The 18594-nt window shown below is 51.2% G+C and overlaps 1 protein-coding gene across 14 annotated transcripts in view; it reads left to right on the top strand.

Moving 5' to 3' along the window:
- Window positions 1–17689, top strand: part of LOC123344354 (ankyrin repeat and fibronectin type-III domain-containing protein 1-like) — a 596720-nt gene extending 579031 nt beyond the window's left edge. For 5 of the 14 annotated variants that reach the window (XM_044980486.1, XM_044980484.1, XM_044980483.1 and 2 more), the window contains 12 exons: window positions 1206–1313; window positions 2216–2315; window positions 2970–3102; window positions 4456–4575; window positions 5933–6148; window positions 6968–7134; window positions 7593–7743; window positions 8678–8846; window positions 10496–10662; window positions 11911–12121; window positions 13529–14184; window positions 16499–17686. In XM_044980486.1, coding sequence (XP_044836421.1) covers window positions 1206–1313; window positions 2216–2315; window positions 2970–3102; window positions 4456–4575; window positions 5933–6148; window positions 6968–7134; window positions 7593–7743; window positions 8678–8846; window positions 10496–10662; window positions 11911–12121; window positions 13529–14184; window positions 16499–16786 — 2486 coding nt within the window. In that variant the 3' untranslated portion in view covers window positions 16787–17686. Of the gene's footprint in view, window positions 1–1205; window positions 1314–2215; window positions 2316–2969; window positions 3103–4455; window positions 4576–5932; window positions 6149–6967; window positions 7135–7592; window positions 7744–8677; window positions 8847–10495; window positions 10663–11910; window positions 12122–13528; window positions 14185–16498 lie in introns of all 14 variants that reach the window. The other 9 variants (XM_044980475.1, XM_044980476.1, XM_044980474.1 and 6 more) reach the window with 5 other exon arrangements.
- Window positions 17690–18594: the final 905 nt, after the last annotated feature.

Here is an 18594-nt window from a genome sequence, read left to right as displayed (position 1 = left end):
CCATGGAAAACAGCAGTGTGCCAGGCAGGGGGATTTAAACCAATTTAACATACAGCTAACGGTCAGCCCTGGTTCCCCCTTGTGCAGCAGCTCTGCCACCTTGTAACCAGCGGGTGCTGGCCAGAGGGATTATTTATTTATTTGTCTAGGTGCTATCAGCACTGACTGGTCTCAGGAAGCTTCAGCTCCAGGGAAGTCCTGGAGGAAGACACTGGAAAGATTTTTAAACAACAGTCAAGAGCAGCAACAGACACAACCTTGTTCTTTACCTTGATTTGTCATCTTCTCCTGCTGCCACAGTTGTTAGTTCAACCACTCGCAGTTACTGTTGGATGGGCGGGTGGCACGGGGGTGCTAACTATGGCCAGTGTCTCTCCAAAACCCAAACTGACCCAGAGAGAGAGAGAGAGAGAGAGACAGGGTGAGATGGGGAGCGAAAGAGAGATCTGTGCTGTCTCTGAAGAATGACCCAAGATCAGTCTCCAAAGCCTACTTGCTGCCACGGTACAGTGCAGGTTTTGCATGGCCGTCACAAAATGGGCTCCCCAGCTCCAACATCTGCCTGTCCCATCTATTCATAAGAGAAAGGAACATCTGTGTTATTGTTCCACTGAATCTTGGCTCCCCTCTTCTGTACTCTGTAGCTTTAAAAAATATCGGTCCTGATCCTCCACAGGTGTCAGTGTGCACGGATCCAGTGAAGAGAACTGCATCCGTTTGCATCCTCTGGGGATCTGGCCCAATATTCCATGCAAGGCATGTAGTTTCTCCTGCCCAGTGAGCCACCCTGGTGATTTCTGTTTTTCTCTAGGCAGCTATGCCTCCCAGCTAGCATCACTAACTGAGCTCCAAGGGTTGCTCACTTCATGCCACCCATCTCGGGAAAGCGTAGCCATGAGAGGCCCATGGGCAAGAGAAAAGAAGACAAAGAAGGCTTTCTCACAGGCTCCGTAGACCCCTACCCCATGACATGACTACAGTAGTTTTCTCCTGCCTATGGAGTGGGCAGATGAGGCGGCCATGTAGCATGTTGTGACTTAATGGAGACCTGGCATTAGAGGGTGGGATAGAAAATAGAAGGAAACAGCTGTTCCTGAACATTAGCTGTGAAGCTGGAAGGGGGTAGCTGAGGCTCCATCAGCCTGAGGCAGCTTCAGCACTGGTCGAACATACACTGGGGTAATAGTCACCCTCCTTCCCCATAGACTGGCGGGAATATGATGGGAGAGCACCAAGGCGAAGGGGACAAGCCGAAGCCTTAGATCACCTTCTCAGCCAGGTGAAGACTGTGCACCAGCATTGTGTCTGCCATGGTGAGTCTGGGTTTGCAGGCTGATGCAAAGCTTACGGTTTCTACAGCACAGGTTAGGGTAGCACGTGAGCCAACCCCTACTACCTAGGAGGAGTTGCTCCTAGGGATGAAGTCAGACTAGACAGGCACAAGAGGGGTAGTTCTGGTAGCTAAGTTTTAACACTAGAATCAATACAACTTCTCCCTCCCTACAGCATGTTCCTTTGCACATGACAGTGCTGTTCTTGGTGGAGTGGTGCCCATTCAGAAGATGTTAGATGACTTTGGGGTGGGCCTGCCCCCCTCTACTTGCATTGCTGCTTAGCAGAGGGAGCTACTGGGAACCACTGGTACACTGCTGGTATCAGCAGGGTCAGAGGAAAGAGGAAGACGAAGCCATTGCGAGTGTCCTGTCTGAAAAGACGTGAAGGAGGCAGCTAGTGAAAGCATGAGGGAGGAGATTTCAGCCAGGTTCTCTTTCATGGTGAGGAACATCCAGAGGCTCTGGGCTGACTGAGATCTGCACCCCAGTCCTGGTGTGTCACAGAGACTCTTTTGAGATCACTGGTATTGCTGGCTTCCAGAACAGCCTTTCTCACTGTACCTCTGCATTTCTGCTCCGAGTTCTGAAACTGCAGAAGTCTCACAAGCTTGTAGCAAGTTAGCAGAGAAGTGGGGCTGATATCAGGCTATAGAGCCCTTTCACCTACAGGTCACTGGGTCAAACCCAACCCTGGGGCCATGTGGAGAAGCTTGCACCACCCATGCACCATACCTGGTCTCTGATTAAAGACAGAACTGTCACCCCAGCACCATTCACTGGCACTAAGCGTTTCCAGGGTCAGCATGCTGTGGTGGTGGGCACTGTACAAATAGCACCCCCACAGCCTGATTTACTGTTCTCTATGCTGCCTTGTTCTCCAGAGTCCTGCAAGAACCAGCCCCAGAGCAGGAAGCACTCGGTCTCCAAAAGCCTGAAGCACCTTTTTCACCCTAGCAGCAAGTTCTTAAAGACTCTGAAAAGGTAAGTGCTGGTGAAAGGGCAGGGGCAACTCTATCCTCAGGGTGTCCCTAAACCTCTGCATGCCAGAAGCTGGGACTGAACGACAGCAAATGGATCACTCAATAAATTACCCGGTTCTGTTCACTTGAGCTGGAAGCATCTGGCACTGGCCACTGTCAGACGACGCAGTGCTGGGCTAGATGGACTATTGGTCTGACCTAGTATGGCCACTCTTACGTTCTAATGTCTGGGAGCATGTCTCCCATTGTAGACAAATACCACACTGTCATGGTGTAAAGCGGCCTGGACTTGGCTTCCTGCATATGATAAAAACAGCAGAAATACTTAATGAAAACCTGGGCTTCGATAGAAAAAGCTGTTTCTGCTCTTGGAGGAGATGGGCTCATCCTCAGGGATGAGCTAGTCAGCAAGGGGAGCTGGCTGCTGGCTTGCCCTGAGCACCGGGGACAGTGGAGCTCTGAGGGACTGCAGAAAACAGTCATTTAGGAAATCTCTCCCCTTGCTGTTACACACACCTTCCCTGCTTTCCTGCATCTCGTAATCCCTGCTTCTGGGCTCCCCTGTGAACTCTGGGAAAAAGACACCTTTGGAAAATAACCTACCCCGTAGTGATAACGGGCTTTCCCCCAAAATCTGTCTCCTTTCTCCCCACAGGGGCCTGTATCTCACCTCCATCTTCTACAAAGATGACAACATCCTGGTGACACACGAGGATCAGATCCCTGTGGTGGAGATAGATGACACCTACTCCTGCCTACTCATGCAGGACTTCCTCTGGTTCACCAAGGTAACACATGTGGCTACTCTGTCCTGCATGCTATGGCCTTAGCACTGTGATTGCAGACCATCTTTCCTACACTGCCACCATACAGGCACTGGTGAAATTAGGGCTCAGGGCAGTGCACCATCCAGGTAAGTGCTTTGCTGTGGGATTCTTTTAACAAGATCAAGGAAAGACTCAGATTTTACCCGCCAGTGTCTGAAGCCAGCCTTGTTCCATTTCTATTGCTGAGTAGATGTAGTAGCCCCATAATGATTTACTACTGCAGTTCTTTCACCCTCAGCTAACTGGATCTGGGTTTGTCCTGAGGGCTGAGGTTTAGCTGGGCTGAGAACAGTTGCACCATCTCAGTGGCAGCCTAGGCGGATGAAATTAGTGAGTGCTACTTCTGTGACTTACACCAAGGATTCAGACCACTGCACATCTGGCAGCTCCTGGGCTTCCTGATGTTGCCTCTGGGCATTTCTCTGTGATGCTACCCTCATGTACTCTACACAGCATGGCTATAAGAATGCCATGGAGAGCTCATTGCAGTGAGACGCTGGTAGAGCCAGTGTGAATCAAGCTATACACTAGTGCCAACCTCCAATTGGCAGCCACTGGCACCAATTGGGGCGATGGAGCTCAGTGGCACATGCAATTTCCAGGACTGTAGCTCGTCTCACTTTCTGTACTAATGAGAAATCTCTTGGAAGATGCTTCCACACAGCCCATGCACTGACGGCATGCCTAAAGCTTTTAATGGAGAAGAAACATAACATATCTGCTTGCAGTGGCTGCATAGACCCCCCGCCTTGTGTGTGCCTATTGTGTGCCACCCATCTCCACAGCTGCGGATTTGTACCACCTTTCTCTGAAGGGATATTCTGCCTCTTTGTCAGCAGCCTTGTGTTTGTCTGTGTCACTGCTGCCTTTTGCTGCAGTAGCAGCGTTGAAGGACCAGCGTTGTCACTTCCGTAGGATCATGTAGAACCAGGCATGTAGATACCACTGTAGTGCAGCTTGTTCCAGAGGCAGCACTGAAGTGGTGGAAAGGGATTCTGCCAAGTAGTTCAAGCCCAGCATTTGATCTCCCATATCTTAAAATGGTTCTAATCTGTTGAGGAGCACCCTCTAGGATGTCCCAGATGTAGGTTTTAAAAGGCCTCGATTGCAAAGATGTTAAAATGCACAAACAACATTTATGTAGGACCTACACAAATCCAGTGTTTTATTTTTGCTCTTGTACTGTGCAGCTATCCCTCATCTCTGAGCTGTGCCGACGTTACTGGGGGTTGAACAGGTCTCCTGGGTGACGGGCGTGGTGTAAAAATCCTAGGTGGGGGCGTGTTGTTGATGGTTCTGCTCCGTACACTGCAGGTTGCCTGCATGTGGGATGAGATCTTGTGGCTGCGTCAGTGTCTCACCGTCTCCCAGTCATCCTGCTCCTGCGTCCTGCAGACGCGCTTCAAGATGCTGCTGGCCATCTCACAAATGCAGGTGAAAGGAGGTGCATGAGAAAGAAGCAGTGGGCCCAACAGCCCTGCTGTGTGAGGCATCTCTTATTGAGACAGACTCTCTGTACCAATCCAGTAATGTCAGCAGGGGGACATTCCGACCTGGGAATCCTACTGCAGTATTACATGGAAGTGATGTCATGAGACACACCCAGTCACTCCCTACCCTACTTAGCGGAACACAAGGATCTAGTGTGTGATAGTGTGTCACCTTTTGGGAGATCCAAGTTGGACTAGGGTCCTACCAAATTCACAGCCATGAAAAACGCATCACGGGCCATAAAATCTGGTCTCCGCTGGTGAAATCTAGTCTTTTGTATGCTTTTACTCTATACTATACAGATTTCATCGGGGAGACCAGCATTTCTCAAATTGGGGGTCCTGACCCAAAAGGGAGTTGCAGGGGTGTCATAAGGTTATTTTAGGGGAGTTGTGGTATTGCCACTCTTACTTCTGTGCTGCCTTCAGAGGTGGGTGGCCGGCGAGCGGCTGCAGGCCGGGAGCCCAGCTCAGAAGGCAGAACTGCCGCCAGCAGCAGCGCAGAAGTAAGGATGGCATGGTATGGTATTGCCACCCTTACTTCTGCACTGCTGCCTTCAGAGCTGGGTGGCCGGACAGTGGCGGCTGCTGACTGAGGGTCTAGCTCTGCAGGCAGCAGAACAGAAGTAAGTGTGGCAATACAGTACCCTGCCATCCTTACTTCTGTGCTGCTGCTGGTGGCGGCTCTGTATTCAGAGCTGGATTCCTGGCCTGCAGACACTGCTCTCCAGCTGCCCAGCTCTGAAAGCAGTGCCATCGCCAGCAGCAGTGCAGAAGTAAGGGGTAGCAGTACTGCAACCCATCCTACAATAATCTTGCGACCCCCACCCTCCCAAAACTCCTTTTTGGGTCAGGACCTCTAAAATTACAACACCGTGAAATTTCAGACTTAAATAGCTGAAATCATGAAAATTATTATTTTTAAAAGCCTATGACCATGAAATTGACCAAAATGGACCATGAATTTGGAAGGGCCCTAATGATAACCTCAGGTTTTAGCCCGCCACTCTTACCAGCACCCTTGACCACTATCACTTTCTTTATCCTCTTAGAGTCCGCGAGGCTAAATGCTGCAGCTGAGGGGTGTAGGTTGGTATATGAAAAGGTCCTCCATGCATGCCCCTGGCCAAGACTGGATAGACAAAAGGATGCCCATGCCCTTCATAACCCACCACTCCAGCCCCCTCCCCAGACACAGAAACAGCCTCCTTTCAGGATATGGCATGGCTAACTTCCTGCAGAGCCAGGTCAGTCAGTGCTGCCCCATAATGAGTCTCCTATCTATGTCTCTGTCTATGAAGGGGCTGCTAGGAATCCAGGACTTGGGACAGGTCTTCTTTGAGCCAATCAAAGACAAGCAGGGCAACATCTTGATAGTGACACTGAAGGAGGTGAAAACCAACCAGACTTTTGAGAGCGTCCGCTGGGTCCCCCTCTCCAAGCTGCAGACAAGCCGCAAGTCCATCTCCTCTCCAGAAGAGCCCACCTCTCTGGATATGCTGCTGATGACAATGCAGGTGCCCATTCTCATGCCAAAGGAGGGCTTGGAGGGGGGAGAGGGATCATGGGAAGTTTTAGGAGAATAAAGCTCAGGAGCCGATCTGGGGTCTGTCTCTCCTGAGCAGTCTGTTGCAAGTCCCCTCAATGTGGTATTTAGTTCTCCGTATATTTGTTTACCTTTTTTAATTCCAGTTGCTCTTTTTGCTTCCCTGGGCTGTTTCTTGCCTCAGCCTGTTAGCAAACCTCTGCAAAGAATTTCCCCTTCCCTGATGGCCTGGCCTGGCCTTTGTCTTTGCACCCTCTGATTCTTGTACTGCAGCCTCTCTCCTTTCTCTTTCCAACAAGATCTCCTCAAGCACCTTTACAGGGGCTCTTGAGGCTGCTGACACAAAGCCATTGTCAGTGCCAGCTAGGATTAGCAGCGGGCAAATCACAAAAAGTTTGGTTGCGAGGCTCTTGAATCTCAGGGGATTGCAACATGGGGCTGACAATCTGACAACAGGCTCTTTTGTGTGGTTGCCAGTCCTTCCAGTTCTCTGCTGTTGGTGTGCTGGTCCTGGCTGGAGACTGGAAGTGCAGATGAAATGACTGAACAGAACTCATTCAGACTCCACATGCGGTTCAGTCTGAGGCTGAGGCCTGGTTTGGTTCTTATTTTATCCAGGTCTGTTCACCTCTTTCTGCCTAGGACTCCAAAAGGGCAAGTTTCCTCAGAGCCATCCCTGACAGCCCCAGTCCTGCCATTGTCCATCTGCCGATTGTATATAGAGGTAGAGAGGATGAGGGAGAGTCCTGCCATGTGGAATGCTTTATGTTGACCTCTTCTTCCTCCTCAGGACAAGCTGGCTTACCACCAGAGAAGCAGCCAAGCCCTCGCCCCAGGCCTCTACCTGGCCTATCTGAAGCTCTGCAGTGCAGTAGACCAGATCCGAGTGCTGGTGCCTGAACAGTTACCCAACATCCTTTGCCATGTGAAAATACGGACCAATCCCAACATCTCCAGGTGGGCATGCAGAGCAGCTGAAGTCCTGAGTGGCTTAGCTAGGCCAGCCAAGATCATTTCTGAAATCCAGACCCCAAAATCCCACCTTTACTACCTGCCTCTCCCACACTATCATCCCTGCCGTTAGCTTTACATTCTGCTCTAAACCCAGTCCATTGCTGCCTGTGAGCTATAATTGAACCATGACCTAGTGCTATCCCCTGTAGCCGAGATTTAAACCAGGGCCCTGTGCTCTTCCCTCTTGCTCTTTCACCAGCTAGGAGACTGTTATGAGGAGCTGCTAGCTACTGTTCAGATGCCTCCCCAAAGGAAGGTGAAGCTCAGGCTGCATTTCAGGGATGAATGTCATGGCTCACAGTACATACCTGCTAATGCATGCTCACTGACACATGGCTGTGGGCAGTCCTGAACGATGGCGAGTCTCTGGTTTCTCTCTGTGATTGTCTCTCCTTCTCCAGGGAGGAATGGGAGTGGCTTCAGAACCTGGCCAGTTTGGAGGAACCAAGTCCCACTGAGCCAGAGTCTGAGACTTCCCAGAACCCCTTGTATCAGGAGCTCCAAGGGGCCATTAAGGAGCTGGTGAACCTGGTCAACATCCCCCTGCGAGAGGTACTGGTAGAAGTGGGAGCTGAGGGGTGTGGGTGGAATGGCGGGAGCTGTAGTCTGCACAGCCGGCTGGCTTGTGCTGTGGCAAACCAGCCACCTCAGCCTCTGGAGGCAGGATTGGCCCCTTTGTGGTTAAAGTGTTCGTTGTATTCCCTTGCCCCACAAACTGAATTGAGTTTGTGGGGCTCCCTGGCTACAAGCATGTCTCTGTCCCTGCCCCAGAGTCAGAGCTGGGAGCCACTCTCCAAGTTCGGCACCTCCTTAGTAACTGCCCTTGGATCTAAAACAAAACAGTTGTGTTTTGATTGGAAGTAGCACCTGGCTCTGCCTGAGGCGACTTGTTTCAGCTCACCGCAGTGACGGGACACCTCTTCCAGCTAACCTCTGGTGGAAGCTGGACTCACTGAGAATTGATCCCTTTTCCCCCATTCAATTTCCAACCCAGGGTCTTGATACAGCAAGGTCCATAGGTGGGTGAGCATCCTAATGCTTAACATTAGGTACGTGCTGGATTGGGGCTGAGGTCACTGCAGGGGTGGGTGGAGGGTCTCTCTCTCTCTCTTGGATTTTGTTTTAAGGAAGTTGACTTGTATCAGCAGCATAGAGGCTATCAGAGGAGGTGAGGTGTCCAAGCTATCCCAGAACAAAGAGGATTTGGGATGGTAATACAGCATAACAAAGCAATGGAGCCTGGCACCTGGGGAGTAAATGATAGATGCTAATTATCTCCCTGTCAGTGGGGAGCTCCACTGGGAGCCTTTGTCATATGGGAAGTGGTGATGCTCAAAGCATGCTCGGTGTGCAAGGGAGCACTCTGCCGTCAGCCATGCTTTGGGACATTCCTGCCTAAGACGAAGAGGGGCAATGACTTTGCACTGCTCTGGTTACACTGGCGGAAATAATGCATTGTTCCTGCTTTTCTCTTTGAATGCTGCAGGCTAAAGATTTCCGTCTGTACAGTCAGGAGGTGCTAGACTTCGGGGGACAAGTCTCCTTTCTCCTGCTGCTTCCTCCATCTGATGACGTCTGCACTGCCCCGGGCCAGAACAGCCCCTACACCCCTCGCTCTGGCTTCCTCACGCTGCCTCTCCAGATCTTTGAGCTAGGTGAGAACATCCCTCCCTCTTGTGTCCTCTAATCTTGGATCTGACTGTGACCTGCATGGTACTGCTCCAGAACACCCCTCTAGTGCCCTTCTCCTGCCCTCCTTCCCCATGAGACCCTTCTCAACTCTTTGGGCCCTGCAGTGATAGGCAGTACCTTCCCCCTGCTTAGGGGCACATTCCCCTGCCCTAACAAAGCCAGCGTGGAGGAGTCTTCCAGTGGTTTAGAGAGTCACCTCAGTACTGAGCACCACCACAGTCAGGGCGGGAGCGATCCCACCTTAGGGAGGGCTTTTAGAGTTCCTGGAAGAGGAGCTTTTAGAGTCTGGTGAGATGCAGGTCCCGCAGGGAAGGAGGATGTGCAGGAGGGGTTCTCAAAGCTTCTCAGGTGCCAGGGAGCGGGTGGGAACTCACACTGTTGTGGGTTTTGTGGTTGTCTTGCCTGTCCTTGGTAACAGGAGTGCTGACCCGGTCCCCATACAGAGGTGGGTATCTCCCAGGTCGCGGTGATCCACCTTGTTCTCTCCTGTGTGGTGGAAGGGGAAAGTCTCCTGCTGTCCTTGTTAAGTGGGATTGTCCTGTAGTGTCTGCAGGAGCCAGGGGCTCCAGGGGAGAAAGCAGAACTGTGGCTCCAGAGAAGCAAGGTGCTGGGGTAGCTGCTGTAGGTACAAAGCCTGCTTTTGCCACACAGCTTGCTGATGAGGGCAGACTGAAATGGCTCGGTCTGCTGGGTCCACTCAGGGCTTACAAAAACGAGCTTTTTGCTTTTGTATGTGATGTTGCTGACTGAGGTCTTTCCAGCTGCCTGGACTGCTAACCACACTAGCTTGTTCACCCCCCAGCTCTTCAGAGAGCAGCGTGATAGATGCTAGCAGAATAGTGATGGTAGCTGCTGCACCTACCATTCATTGCATCTCTGTGCTATCCCAGCTCAGCCCCTGTCATGCACTCTCTGCAGGGCCGGCTCCAGGGGTTTTGCTGCCCCAAGCAGCAAAAAAAAAAAAAAAAAGCCGCGATCGCAATCATGATCGCGATCTGCAGCAATTCAGTGGGAGGTCTTTCACTCCGAGCGGGAGTGAGGGACCCTCCGCTGAATTGCCTCCAAATACCTGAAAGTGCTGCCCCGCTCCAGAGTTGCCGCCCCAAGTACCTGCTTGATAAGCTGGTGCCTGGAGCCGGCCCTGACTCTCTGCATTCCTCTGGGCAGCCACCAGGGGGAGAGAACAATGGCTGCCCCTCGTTACAGCTCAGATACACCTGTGAGGAGGGCCAGTCCCTCCATCCCATTCCAGCCATCTCCACAGAGGATGTCACTTCCCTGAGATAATGCTAAATCCAGTACTGGGACCTGGGCTAGCACTGCAGCATGGGAGCTGTTGCAGAGTTAGCAGTGATAACAAAAGATGGACCTTTGTCCATACTCATTCAGTCCTGCTTTCCCCAACTCTGGGTTTCACCCTCAGTAATGGAGAACACCCTCCCCTCATGTAGTTTGGGCAGAATTCAGCCTTCACGTGTGTGCAGTCCTGTCTTCAGAGTCCTTGATGCATCTCTGCCGGGTTCAGTCTGTTCACACAGCATCAGCCATTCCCGCCTCACAATGCCCCTCCCGCCATCGCCTGACCTTCCCCTCTCGCCTTTTGCTTTTCCAGTTCACTTCTTCACGTATGACCGAGAGTTCATCAGCCAGTATTGCCAGGTGTCCGCGCTCCTGGAGCTGGAGTCTCTCCTTTCCCAGCAGAGCCTCAGGGAAGCCTTCTCAGATGCTGAGCTCTCCACAGCTAAGCAGAGGCACCAGCAGGTTCAGGACTACATACAGGTATGAGACAGAAGAGGGGCGTAGTGAGTGGGGCCTGCTCAGGGCTCGGCTGCCATGCCAGCATTCTGTGCACCCTGTATGGGTTGTCCAGAGGCTCCTGTGTCCATCATAAGATTACCCACTTTAGGTTGGCATGATCTGGCATGGATCTCCCTCTGCCAGCTGTGCATCATCTACAGCTCACAGGCCCAGAACCTCAAAGGTATTTAGGCTCCTAACTCCCATTGGAATCAATGGGCATTAGGAGTCTAAAACCTTTGAGGCTCTGGGCCATTTCCATTGTAGTTATCAGCTCTGCTGTCCTGCATTGAAGTACCTTTGCAGTGCTTCTCTGACCTAGCAGTGATGGTCTGCAGGGGAAGTGGCAGCAGCAGGTGCTCTGTCAAGCCACCCTGTTCTGATGCAGTGCTCCCATTAACAATGCTAATGGCAAGCCTGAAACCTGCCCTGCTGGGACTGCCTTTGGAAGTGCATTCTGGGTATGCAAATGCAAAGAGCACGCCATGCCTTTGCTTCCAGAGTTTCCATCGCCACAGCAAGGAGCTCTTGCAAATGGGACAGGCTGTGCAGAGGCCACTAGATGAGTGTGGTAGCATGTTGCTGTGCTTAGGGCACCATGCTGGGAGCTAAGAGAGCTGAGTTCTGTTCCTGGCTCTGTTGCTGACCTGGTTCCCGAGCATTGTCACCGCTCTGTGCTGCAGTTTCCTCTTTCAACAGGAGAGAGGAAGGATGGTCCAGTGGTTAGGGTACTGACATGGAAGATCTGGGTTCAATTCCCTGGTCTGCCACAGATGTCCTGTGTGACCACAGGCAGGTCATTTAGCTGTTCTGTGCCTCGGTTCCCCTCTGTACAACCAGGATAACAGCCCTTCCCTACCCCTGGGGCATTGTGAGGGTAAATACACTAAAGATTGTGAGGCTCTCAGATGCTGGTATGGGGGCCAGCTCGGTACCTGAGATGCATAGATAGATAGATTCTCACCCAACCTTTACAAAGTGCTTTCAGATCAGCAGATGAAATACCTTACAGAATTGCTATGTGCTGTTATATCCAAGGGATTCTGGGGCTCATGAGACAGCAGTGACATCCTCTACGAAAAGACTCCCCTCGGGGATGTTCCTGGCACCATTATCCCAGTACCAGGCCCCTGTGCACTCAGGGATGTGTGACCTTGCCTGTGGTTGTTTGGGGCCAGGGAGAGACCTGTTATTTTTTTTAAATGGGTTCTTTATCTTTTGCCCTGGCAGCAAATGGAGGAGATCTGGCGTGAGATGCGCTGGATGATGGATGCCTTGCAGCATGCCCGGTACAAGCAGCCATCTTGTGGCGTGCCTCTCACCTGGTTCCTCAATGAATCCAGCGGTGCAATGAAGGAGAAAACACAGTCCACGTCATCGCATCTGGACTACCTCCCCTCACCCACCCCATCCCCAGAAACCAGCCGCAAGCTCAACTCTGGTAAGGGATCCTGGCGTGTTCTGAAGCACCTAGCCAGGTGTTGCCTAGTCAGTTCATGTGTATCATACAACTGGGAGTGTTGCAGCTGCTTGTAAATATTCTGTGAATGAAATCTGACTGGTGAGCTTTCAAAGTCCAATGGGTCTGGCATTCTCAGATCCTTCATAGAAACCCGTCAGGTTAGAATGGAAGGTTTTGCTACCCAGATCCCATCTGATGCTTGCATTAAGGCTATAAATAGAAAAATGACTCTGTAATGATGGTATCTAATTATTTCACATATGCTCTATATGCTTTATTATCCTTTATTATTATTATGGTTCCTAGAAGGCTTATTCATGGATCTGAGCTCCATTGTGCTAGGCACACACCAAAAAATGACAGGCTCTGCCCCAAGCAGCTGATCATCTAAGTACAATTTCAATAGCTTTCATACCCAGTTGGCTCAGCTCACAAGTCATAACAAGTGCCTCTAAGTAACAGCACTGCAGACTCCACCTGGGATCTTGAAAATAAATCTAGGTGCATCCTGTCTCCAGTACCATCACCAGTGATAAAGGTTCGAGGAGCTGTGCTGGGGACCCACATAGCAATTGGCTGCCTGGAATCAGAACCTAGCCAACAGTTGAGTTAATGAATCAGGGGGAAGGCTAGAATCCAGATCACTCTGCTGGCTTGGCATATTTTTCTGACTCCGTGCGTAGAGCTCTGAAAAGCAAGAGGCAGCAGACAGCTGCAAAGCCAGGGTGGCATTTACATAGCTGAATGAGTACCATGAGCTCCGTGTTAAGTAGGCACTGCCCCTGTGAATGAACGAGCAGCACTGGGAAGGAGGAGTCAAAGATGGGCCTTGAGAACTCAGACACAGTGGTTTCATGGTCTGAGGGTCATTTGTTAGAAGTCAAGGAGGAGGGTGGAATGTTCACTCAGGAAGCATCATTTTTCTGCAGCTCTCATGCTGAGTGAACAGATCCATCTCCAGCTGTGCAGTGTAGGGAGAATGGACCAGGAGTTGGAACAATGCTAACAGTGGGAAGCATGGAGGCCTAAAGCCACCTGGTAAATGTCACATTCTGGTTGTTCAAACTGATATTTAGTGGCTCGGATTTTAATTCTGGACACAGGCTTTCACCAGTAAATGTCAATAAATGCTGAAAATCAGAAGCCCAGAGGATAAAGCTATTTCTTGCCTTCAGACTCATAGATTTGCTCACTTGTGACCCTTACAGCCAGACGTTGACTGAATCAACTTACCCAAGGTAGAGGCACAAATATCTCAGCCCGCAGTAGGGGGGTGATGCCTTCTGGCTTTTGCTGCCTGGACTCCAAATCATGCTCAGACAACTTCACTGGCCTTTTGCATTGACTCAGAGAAATGGTGACCCTCCTCTTCCTTTTCACTCCCAGCAGATTCCCACGGGATCTCGGACGAGGAGGGCTCATCAGAGGTGTTCCTGGCTACAGACAGCGACTATGATTCCAGCAGGGCCCAAAGCCCCAAGGAGCTGGACCTGGTTTACTCCTCGGGGCCTGAGTGCTGTGGCAGAAAAATTGCCCGAACCTTGAGGGACAGTGCCCCTGACGTCCTGCAGAGCCATGAACTCAAAGCCCCACCACTGCTCCCAGAGGAATCCCGGCCACCTCCAGAGCTGTATGACAGCGACTTTGTCCTCCCCAGCCGGCAGATTGAGCTCCTCCGCATCACAGAGAAGCGTCAGGCCTACTGCGTCCGCACTAGCAGCTTGGATTTCCCCAAGCCCCTCTTCCAGGTGACCAGGAAGTCATGTCCTGGCTCTGTCGATAGCTCCCCGACAGAAACCAGGACGACGGGCCAGTGCAGCTTGTTCAGGCTGGACACTGGCTCAGCTTTCAGCCCCGAGCACAGCCAGGCTGTTGAAAGCTCTGAGCCTGTCTTCCGGACACGCTCAGCGGAGTGGACTCGCACCTTCCAGGAGCCACCGGAGCTGGGACACATAGCAAACCGGGGGAAGAAGCCAGGCTCAGCCACCTTACGGGTCTGTCCTCAATACGAAACCGGACTGTCCAATGAGACCAGCATTAAGGTATCACCGTGCCCCCAGGGCAGCTGGAAAGTCTACTCCAAACAGCAACAATAAAGCCCAGCTTTGGCGATGTAAATAGGGCTTGGGGGAGCACTCAATGACGGGGCTCTTTGCCCCTAGGCCTGAGAATACTGCCTCTGTCCAACCTTCCCACTGAGGCTTTTCTCCTTAATATTTTCTGCTATTGCCACTGCCATCAGCGCTGCTCCACAGTGCAGCATGGCCACCGACGTCCCAGCAGGCCGAGATGACAGGAGCTGGCACCCACTGTGTCGGCAGCAGTATCCCACCTTTACTGCACCAGTGTGGCTGATTTGGTGCTAGAGATGGCAGGAGAGTTAAGGAGCAAAGGCCAGGTAGACAGACCTGTGCCGTTCCCAATGTGTGCGGCCTTGCCAGAAGCTGGAGTTGATGGAGATGCTGGCCGATGCAGAAACCCTGTGTCCAGGGAGCTCATTTTGATAGGGGCATGCGTCTTCCCTCCCTTCCTCCCTCCCCTCCTCTAATGCTTCACCACTCCATAGCCACACCCTCCTTTCTGAGCTGCTAGAGAGTTGTTTCATTTGACAGTTAGATGCAATGCAACATGTTCTCTTGGGTCACCATTCCCAGAGTGTATCCTGGGTCAACATCCCTTGCAGTGATTCCATGGCTTATCCTGGGTCACTGTCCCCTCCCCCAGCGTTCCCGCTCTTTATCCTACCTCATCGTGTCCTCCCCCAGCGTTCCCGCTCTTTATCCTGGGTCACCGTCCCATCACCCAGTTGATCCTGTGTAGCTAGCCCCTCCCTTCCCTCAGCCCCCAGGGCCGAGTAGCTGTGCTATCAGCCGGGGGCCCCTGTGTGGGGAGAAGGAAGAAGGGTCTTCTCCTCTCTTGCTTTGAAGAAGTTGGCAACTAGTCTGCTCTTGCTCATGGAAGTGGGACCACTCTCCCTTCACTGTAAGGATGGTTTCCTCCCCATCTTTGAATCCCGCTCCAAATGACCCTTTCTGGCTTTCTCCATCAACTGACTTCAGCCTGCCGTACCCCTCTGCCCTCCCATGCACAGGCTTACTCCACTCCTCCAGCCTCAGTCTCTCCCAAGTCTGAGCAGGGAAGGGCTGTGTTCTGTCCCTCGCACTGGCCCTCCTCTGGCATGGGCTTCCTTCCTCCCTTCAAGACATGGAGCCTCTTTCCCTGTGAAAGTGTCTCTTTCACTCTTCTGGGAAAGCGATGGGTCTGACAGAGCAGCCTCTGCCACTCCTGCCCTTGTAACTGCAGAGAAGGACAGCACTGATGTCTGCAGGTTTTTCTGGCCCTCGAGCAAGTGCAGATATTGAATGCTCTCTATTTATCTAGCAGGGACGTTACAAGCAGAGGATAATGTGACTCTTTGAGTTTATTTTTCATTTTAAAAGTTACCATCACTTTCTGTGTAAACTGATCCTGCCCCTGGGGGTCTGCCCAGTTACCTGGTATGGCTTTTGGTGGTGAAAAGCAGAGCGTGCTGGCTTTAAAGCATTTTCTGCTGTCCCCAAGGATGCCAGGCTAAAAACACAGGGCTGGGTGCTCAGCTGCTGCACGGTGGCTTAGCCCCACTGGCTGTCTGAGGAGCTCCACCGCACCGCAGGGTGTTGCGCATAGCTCTCATGAGTGTGCCAAAGGAAACGGGCACTTGGCCCCCTGTGGTGATGGGAGTAGCTGCCTGCTTCAAACCTTCAGGACCGGCCCGTGCCTCTTACAGGGTACGTCTGCACTTGGAGCTGGAGAGGTCATGTCCAGCACGAGGTGACGTACTCATGCTAACTCTGATCCAGCTGGTGCGCTAACACTACAGAGTCACCCCCAAAGTGGCTGCCTTGAGTCCATCACCATCCAAGACAGGAAGCACATACTGGCGGTGACTAGCCCCTCCCACTGCTCTCGCCACCATGGCTACCCTCAGTGCTTAGCGCACTAGCTGGATCAGAGCTAGAATGGGCATGTCTCCTCGAGCTGGCCATGACACCACCAGCTTGCAATGTAGATATACCCACAGTAGTTGACAGCCCCAAGCTGAGAGGAGGTTAGCTGCTTGTCAGTGATTTAAAATTCAGAGGGCAGTCCCCGTCATAAGGATGAGGAAGGACAGAATTAGCCCCCAGCTAGGGCCCTGATCCTGCACATGCTTCACATTGTGTCCAAGCATTTGCAGGATTGGGGCTAGGTCCCTAGGTCCTTTCATTTGCAAAGGATCTGCCCAGGAGGCACTGGTTCATGCCTGCGGGCTTGTGACACCTCCCGGTTCTCTTATTCCCCACTGACCATCTGTCTCTCTGCCCCATCTTTCCACAGCTGCATGTCACCACCAAGATGTCAGCAGAAGAGGTGGTGAAGCTGGTGGTGCTGGAGATGAACGAGGTCTCCCGGAATGTGCTGGGCAACGTGGATGCCTTCTGCTACAGCGAGGATCAGCTGGATCACTTTGGACTAGTGTTCGTGTCAGACGACACCGAGCAGTGGCTGCCCGACGACTTCTTACCCCTCTCTCTCCACAACGCCTGGCCTGAGGGGCGGTTCTATGTCCGAATCAAAGAGACATCCCCTCTTTTATTCCAGTATGGGCCAGCGACCACAGTATGAGAGGAGGGGAGTGGACAGGGTAAACTAGAGGAACCTCAACTTCCACTGAGCAAACAGCTCGTCTCCAATGCTTCCTTCCTACTCAGACACCCTCTCATCAGACATCCCCAGGGTGGAATAGGATCACACTAGGCTGTGTATTACTTGTTTGTGTTTGTGTTTTTTTTTTTAACCAAAGACACATCAAGACTTGGTTTTTATGACTGCAAGAGATGAGGGTGGAGCACAGGACACCTCACAGTCTTGGGGGGAGCAGTAGCTGAAATAGGATTTTTGAAATTCAATATTTTGTGGGGAGGGAGGAGGAGTGAGTCGAAAAAAATCACAAAGAAGCAGCAGCAACAATACATAATTCTCCCCCTCCCTCCTACAATCTAAATTTGGGATTTACTGAAGGATAAGCCAGAGATTTCCAGACAGCGTGGCGAGTGTGGATGGGGGAAGGAGGCAGCTTGCAAAGATGTTGCAGAGAAGATTGTTTTGTTAACTGTCCTTGTTTCTATACCTTGAGAAACACGTTATTGCACACAGTTCTAGGAACAAAATGATTTTTTCCCCTTTAAAAAAAAAGTGTAAGAAACACTGGAGCTGTGTGAAAGCCGAACATCCTTTTTACTTCTTTTAAAGGCAAAAGGAAACCCCACACACGTGTGCACGCACACATATTGACACTCACTGATGTTGCCAATATAGGTTTGCTACAGAGCATTTCCCACAATGCATTTAGCACTGCTGTTAGGTTTTCTTTCTTTTGGTTACCGTTTTATTCTGGTGATTGTGATTGGCCTCTCTTGTATGTCCAATAGCATGATGTTTTGTTAGCGACTAGGTCTCTTGTTAACTAAGGTTGTTTTTTTGAACTCCTGTGGTCCGTAGTAAAGATGGCTGTGTTGCTGAGAATGTATCACATTTTTCCTTCTCGTGGCCTGATGCATAGTGCACATTTTCATAGCTTATGTTACTGGGATGAGGTTCTGAATTTAAACTCTGGACTTCCCACAGCCTGCAGACTGTTTAAAAGGACACTGTCAACTTAGGTGAGGCCTACATTATGTGTGTGTGTGTCTGTAGGAACAAAATATGAATAGAAATGTTTGGGGTTTTGTTGTTCTGTAATTCAATGGAAGGAGTTTTGGCATGGGAATTAAACCATTGTCTGAACCATTGGAAACCCACACACAAGAGCATTGTGGTAGGGATGGAGGTTCAGAGAAGGAAAACAACTGTAAACTTACAGTGAAACTGATTCATCTAGTTCCAAGGCCCAAGCTGAGTGACAGCAACAGAAAAGGACCTAGGGGTTACGGTGGACGAAAAGCTGAATATGAGTCAACAGTGTGCCCTTGTTGCCAAGAAGGCTAATGGCATTTTGGGTTGTATAAGTAGGGGCATTTCCAGCAGATCGAGGGATGTGATCATTCCCCTCTACTCAGCACTGGTGAGGCCTCATTTGGAGTACTGTGTCCAGTTTTGGGCCCCACACTACAAGAAGGATGTGGATAAATTGGAGAGAGTCCAGCGGAGGGCAACAAAAATGATTAGGGGGCTGGAGCACATGACTTATGAGGAGAGGCTGAGGGAACTGAGATTGTTTAGTCTGCAGAAGAGAAGAATGAGGGGGGATTTGATAGCTGCTTTCAACTACCTGAAAGGGGGTTCCAAAGAGAATGGATCTAGACTGTTCTCAGTGGTAGAAGATGACAGAACAAGGAGTAATGGTCTCAAGTTGCAGAGGGGGAGGTTTAGGCTGGATATTAGGAAAAACTTTTTCACTAGTAGGGTGGTGAAGAACTGGAATGGGTTACCTA

The sequence above is a fragment of the Mauremys mutica genome, chromosome 11 (assembly GCF_020497125.1).
Source record: "Mauremys mutica isolate MM-2020 ecotype Southern chromosome 11, ASM2049712v1, whole genome shotgun sequence".
In the NCBI taxonomy this organism is placed as follows: Eukaryota; Metazoa; Chordata; order Testudines; family Geoemydidae; genus Mauremys; species Mauremys mutica.
This window is presented reverse-complemented; position numbering and strand designations above follow the sequence as displayed.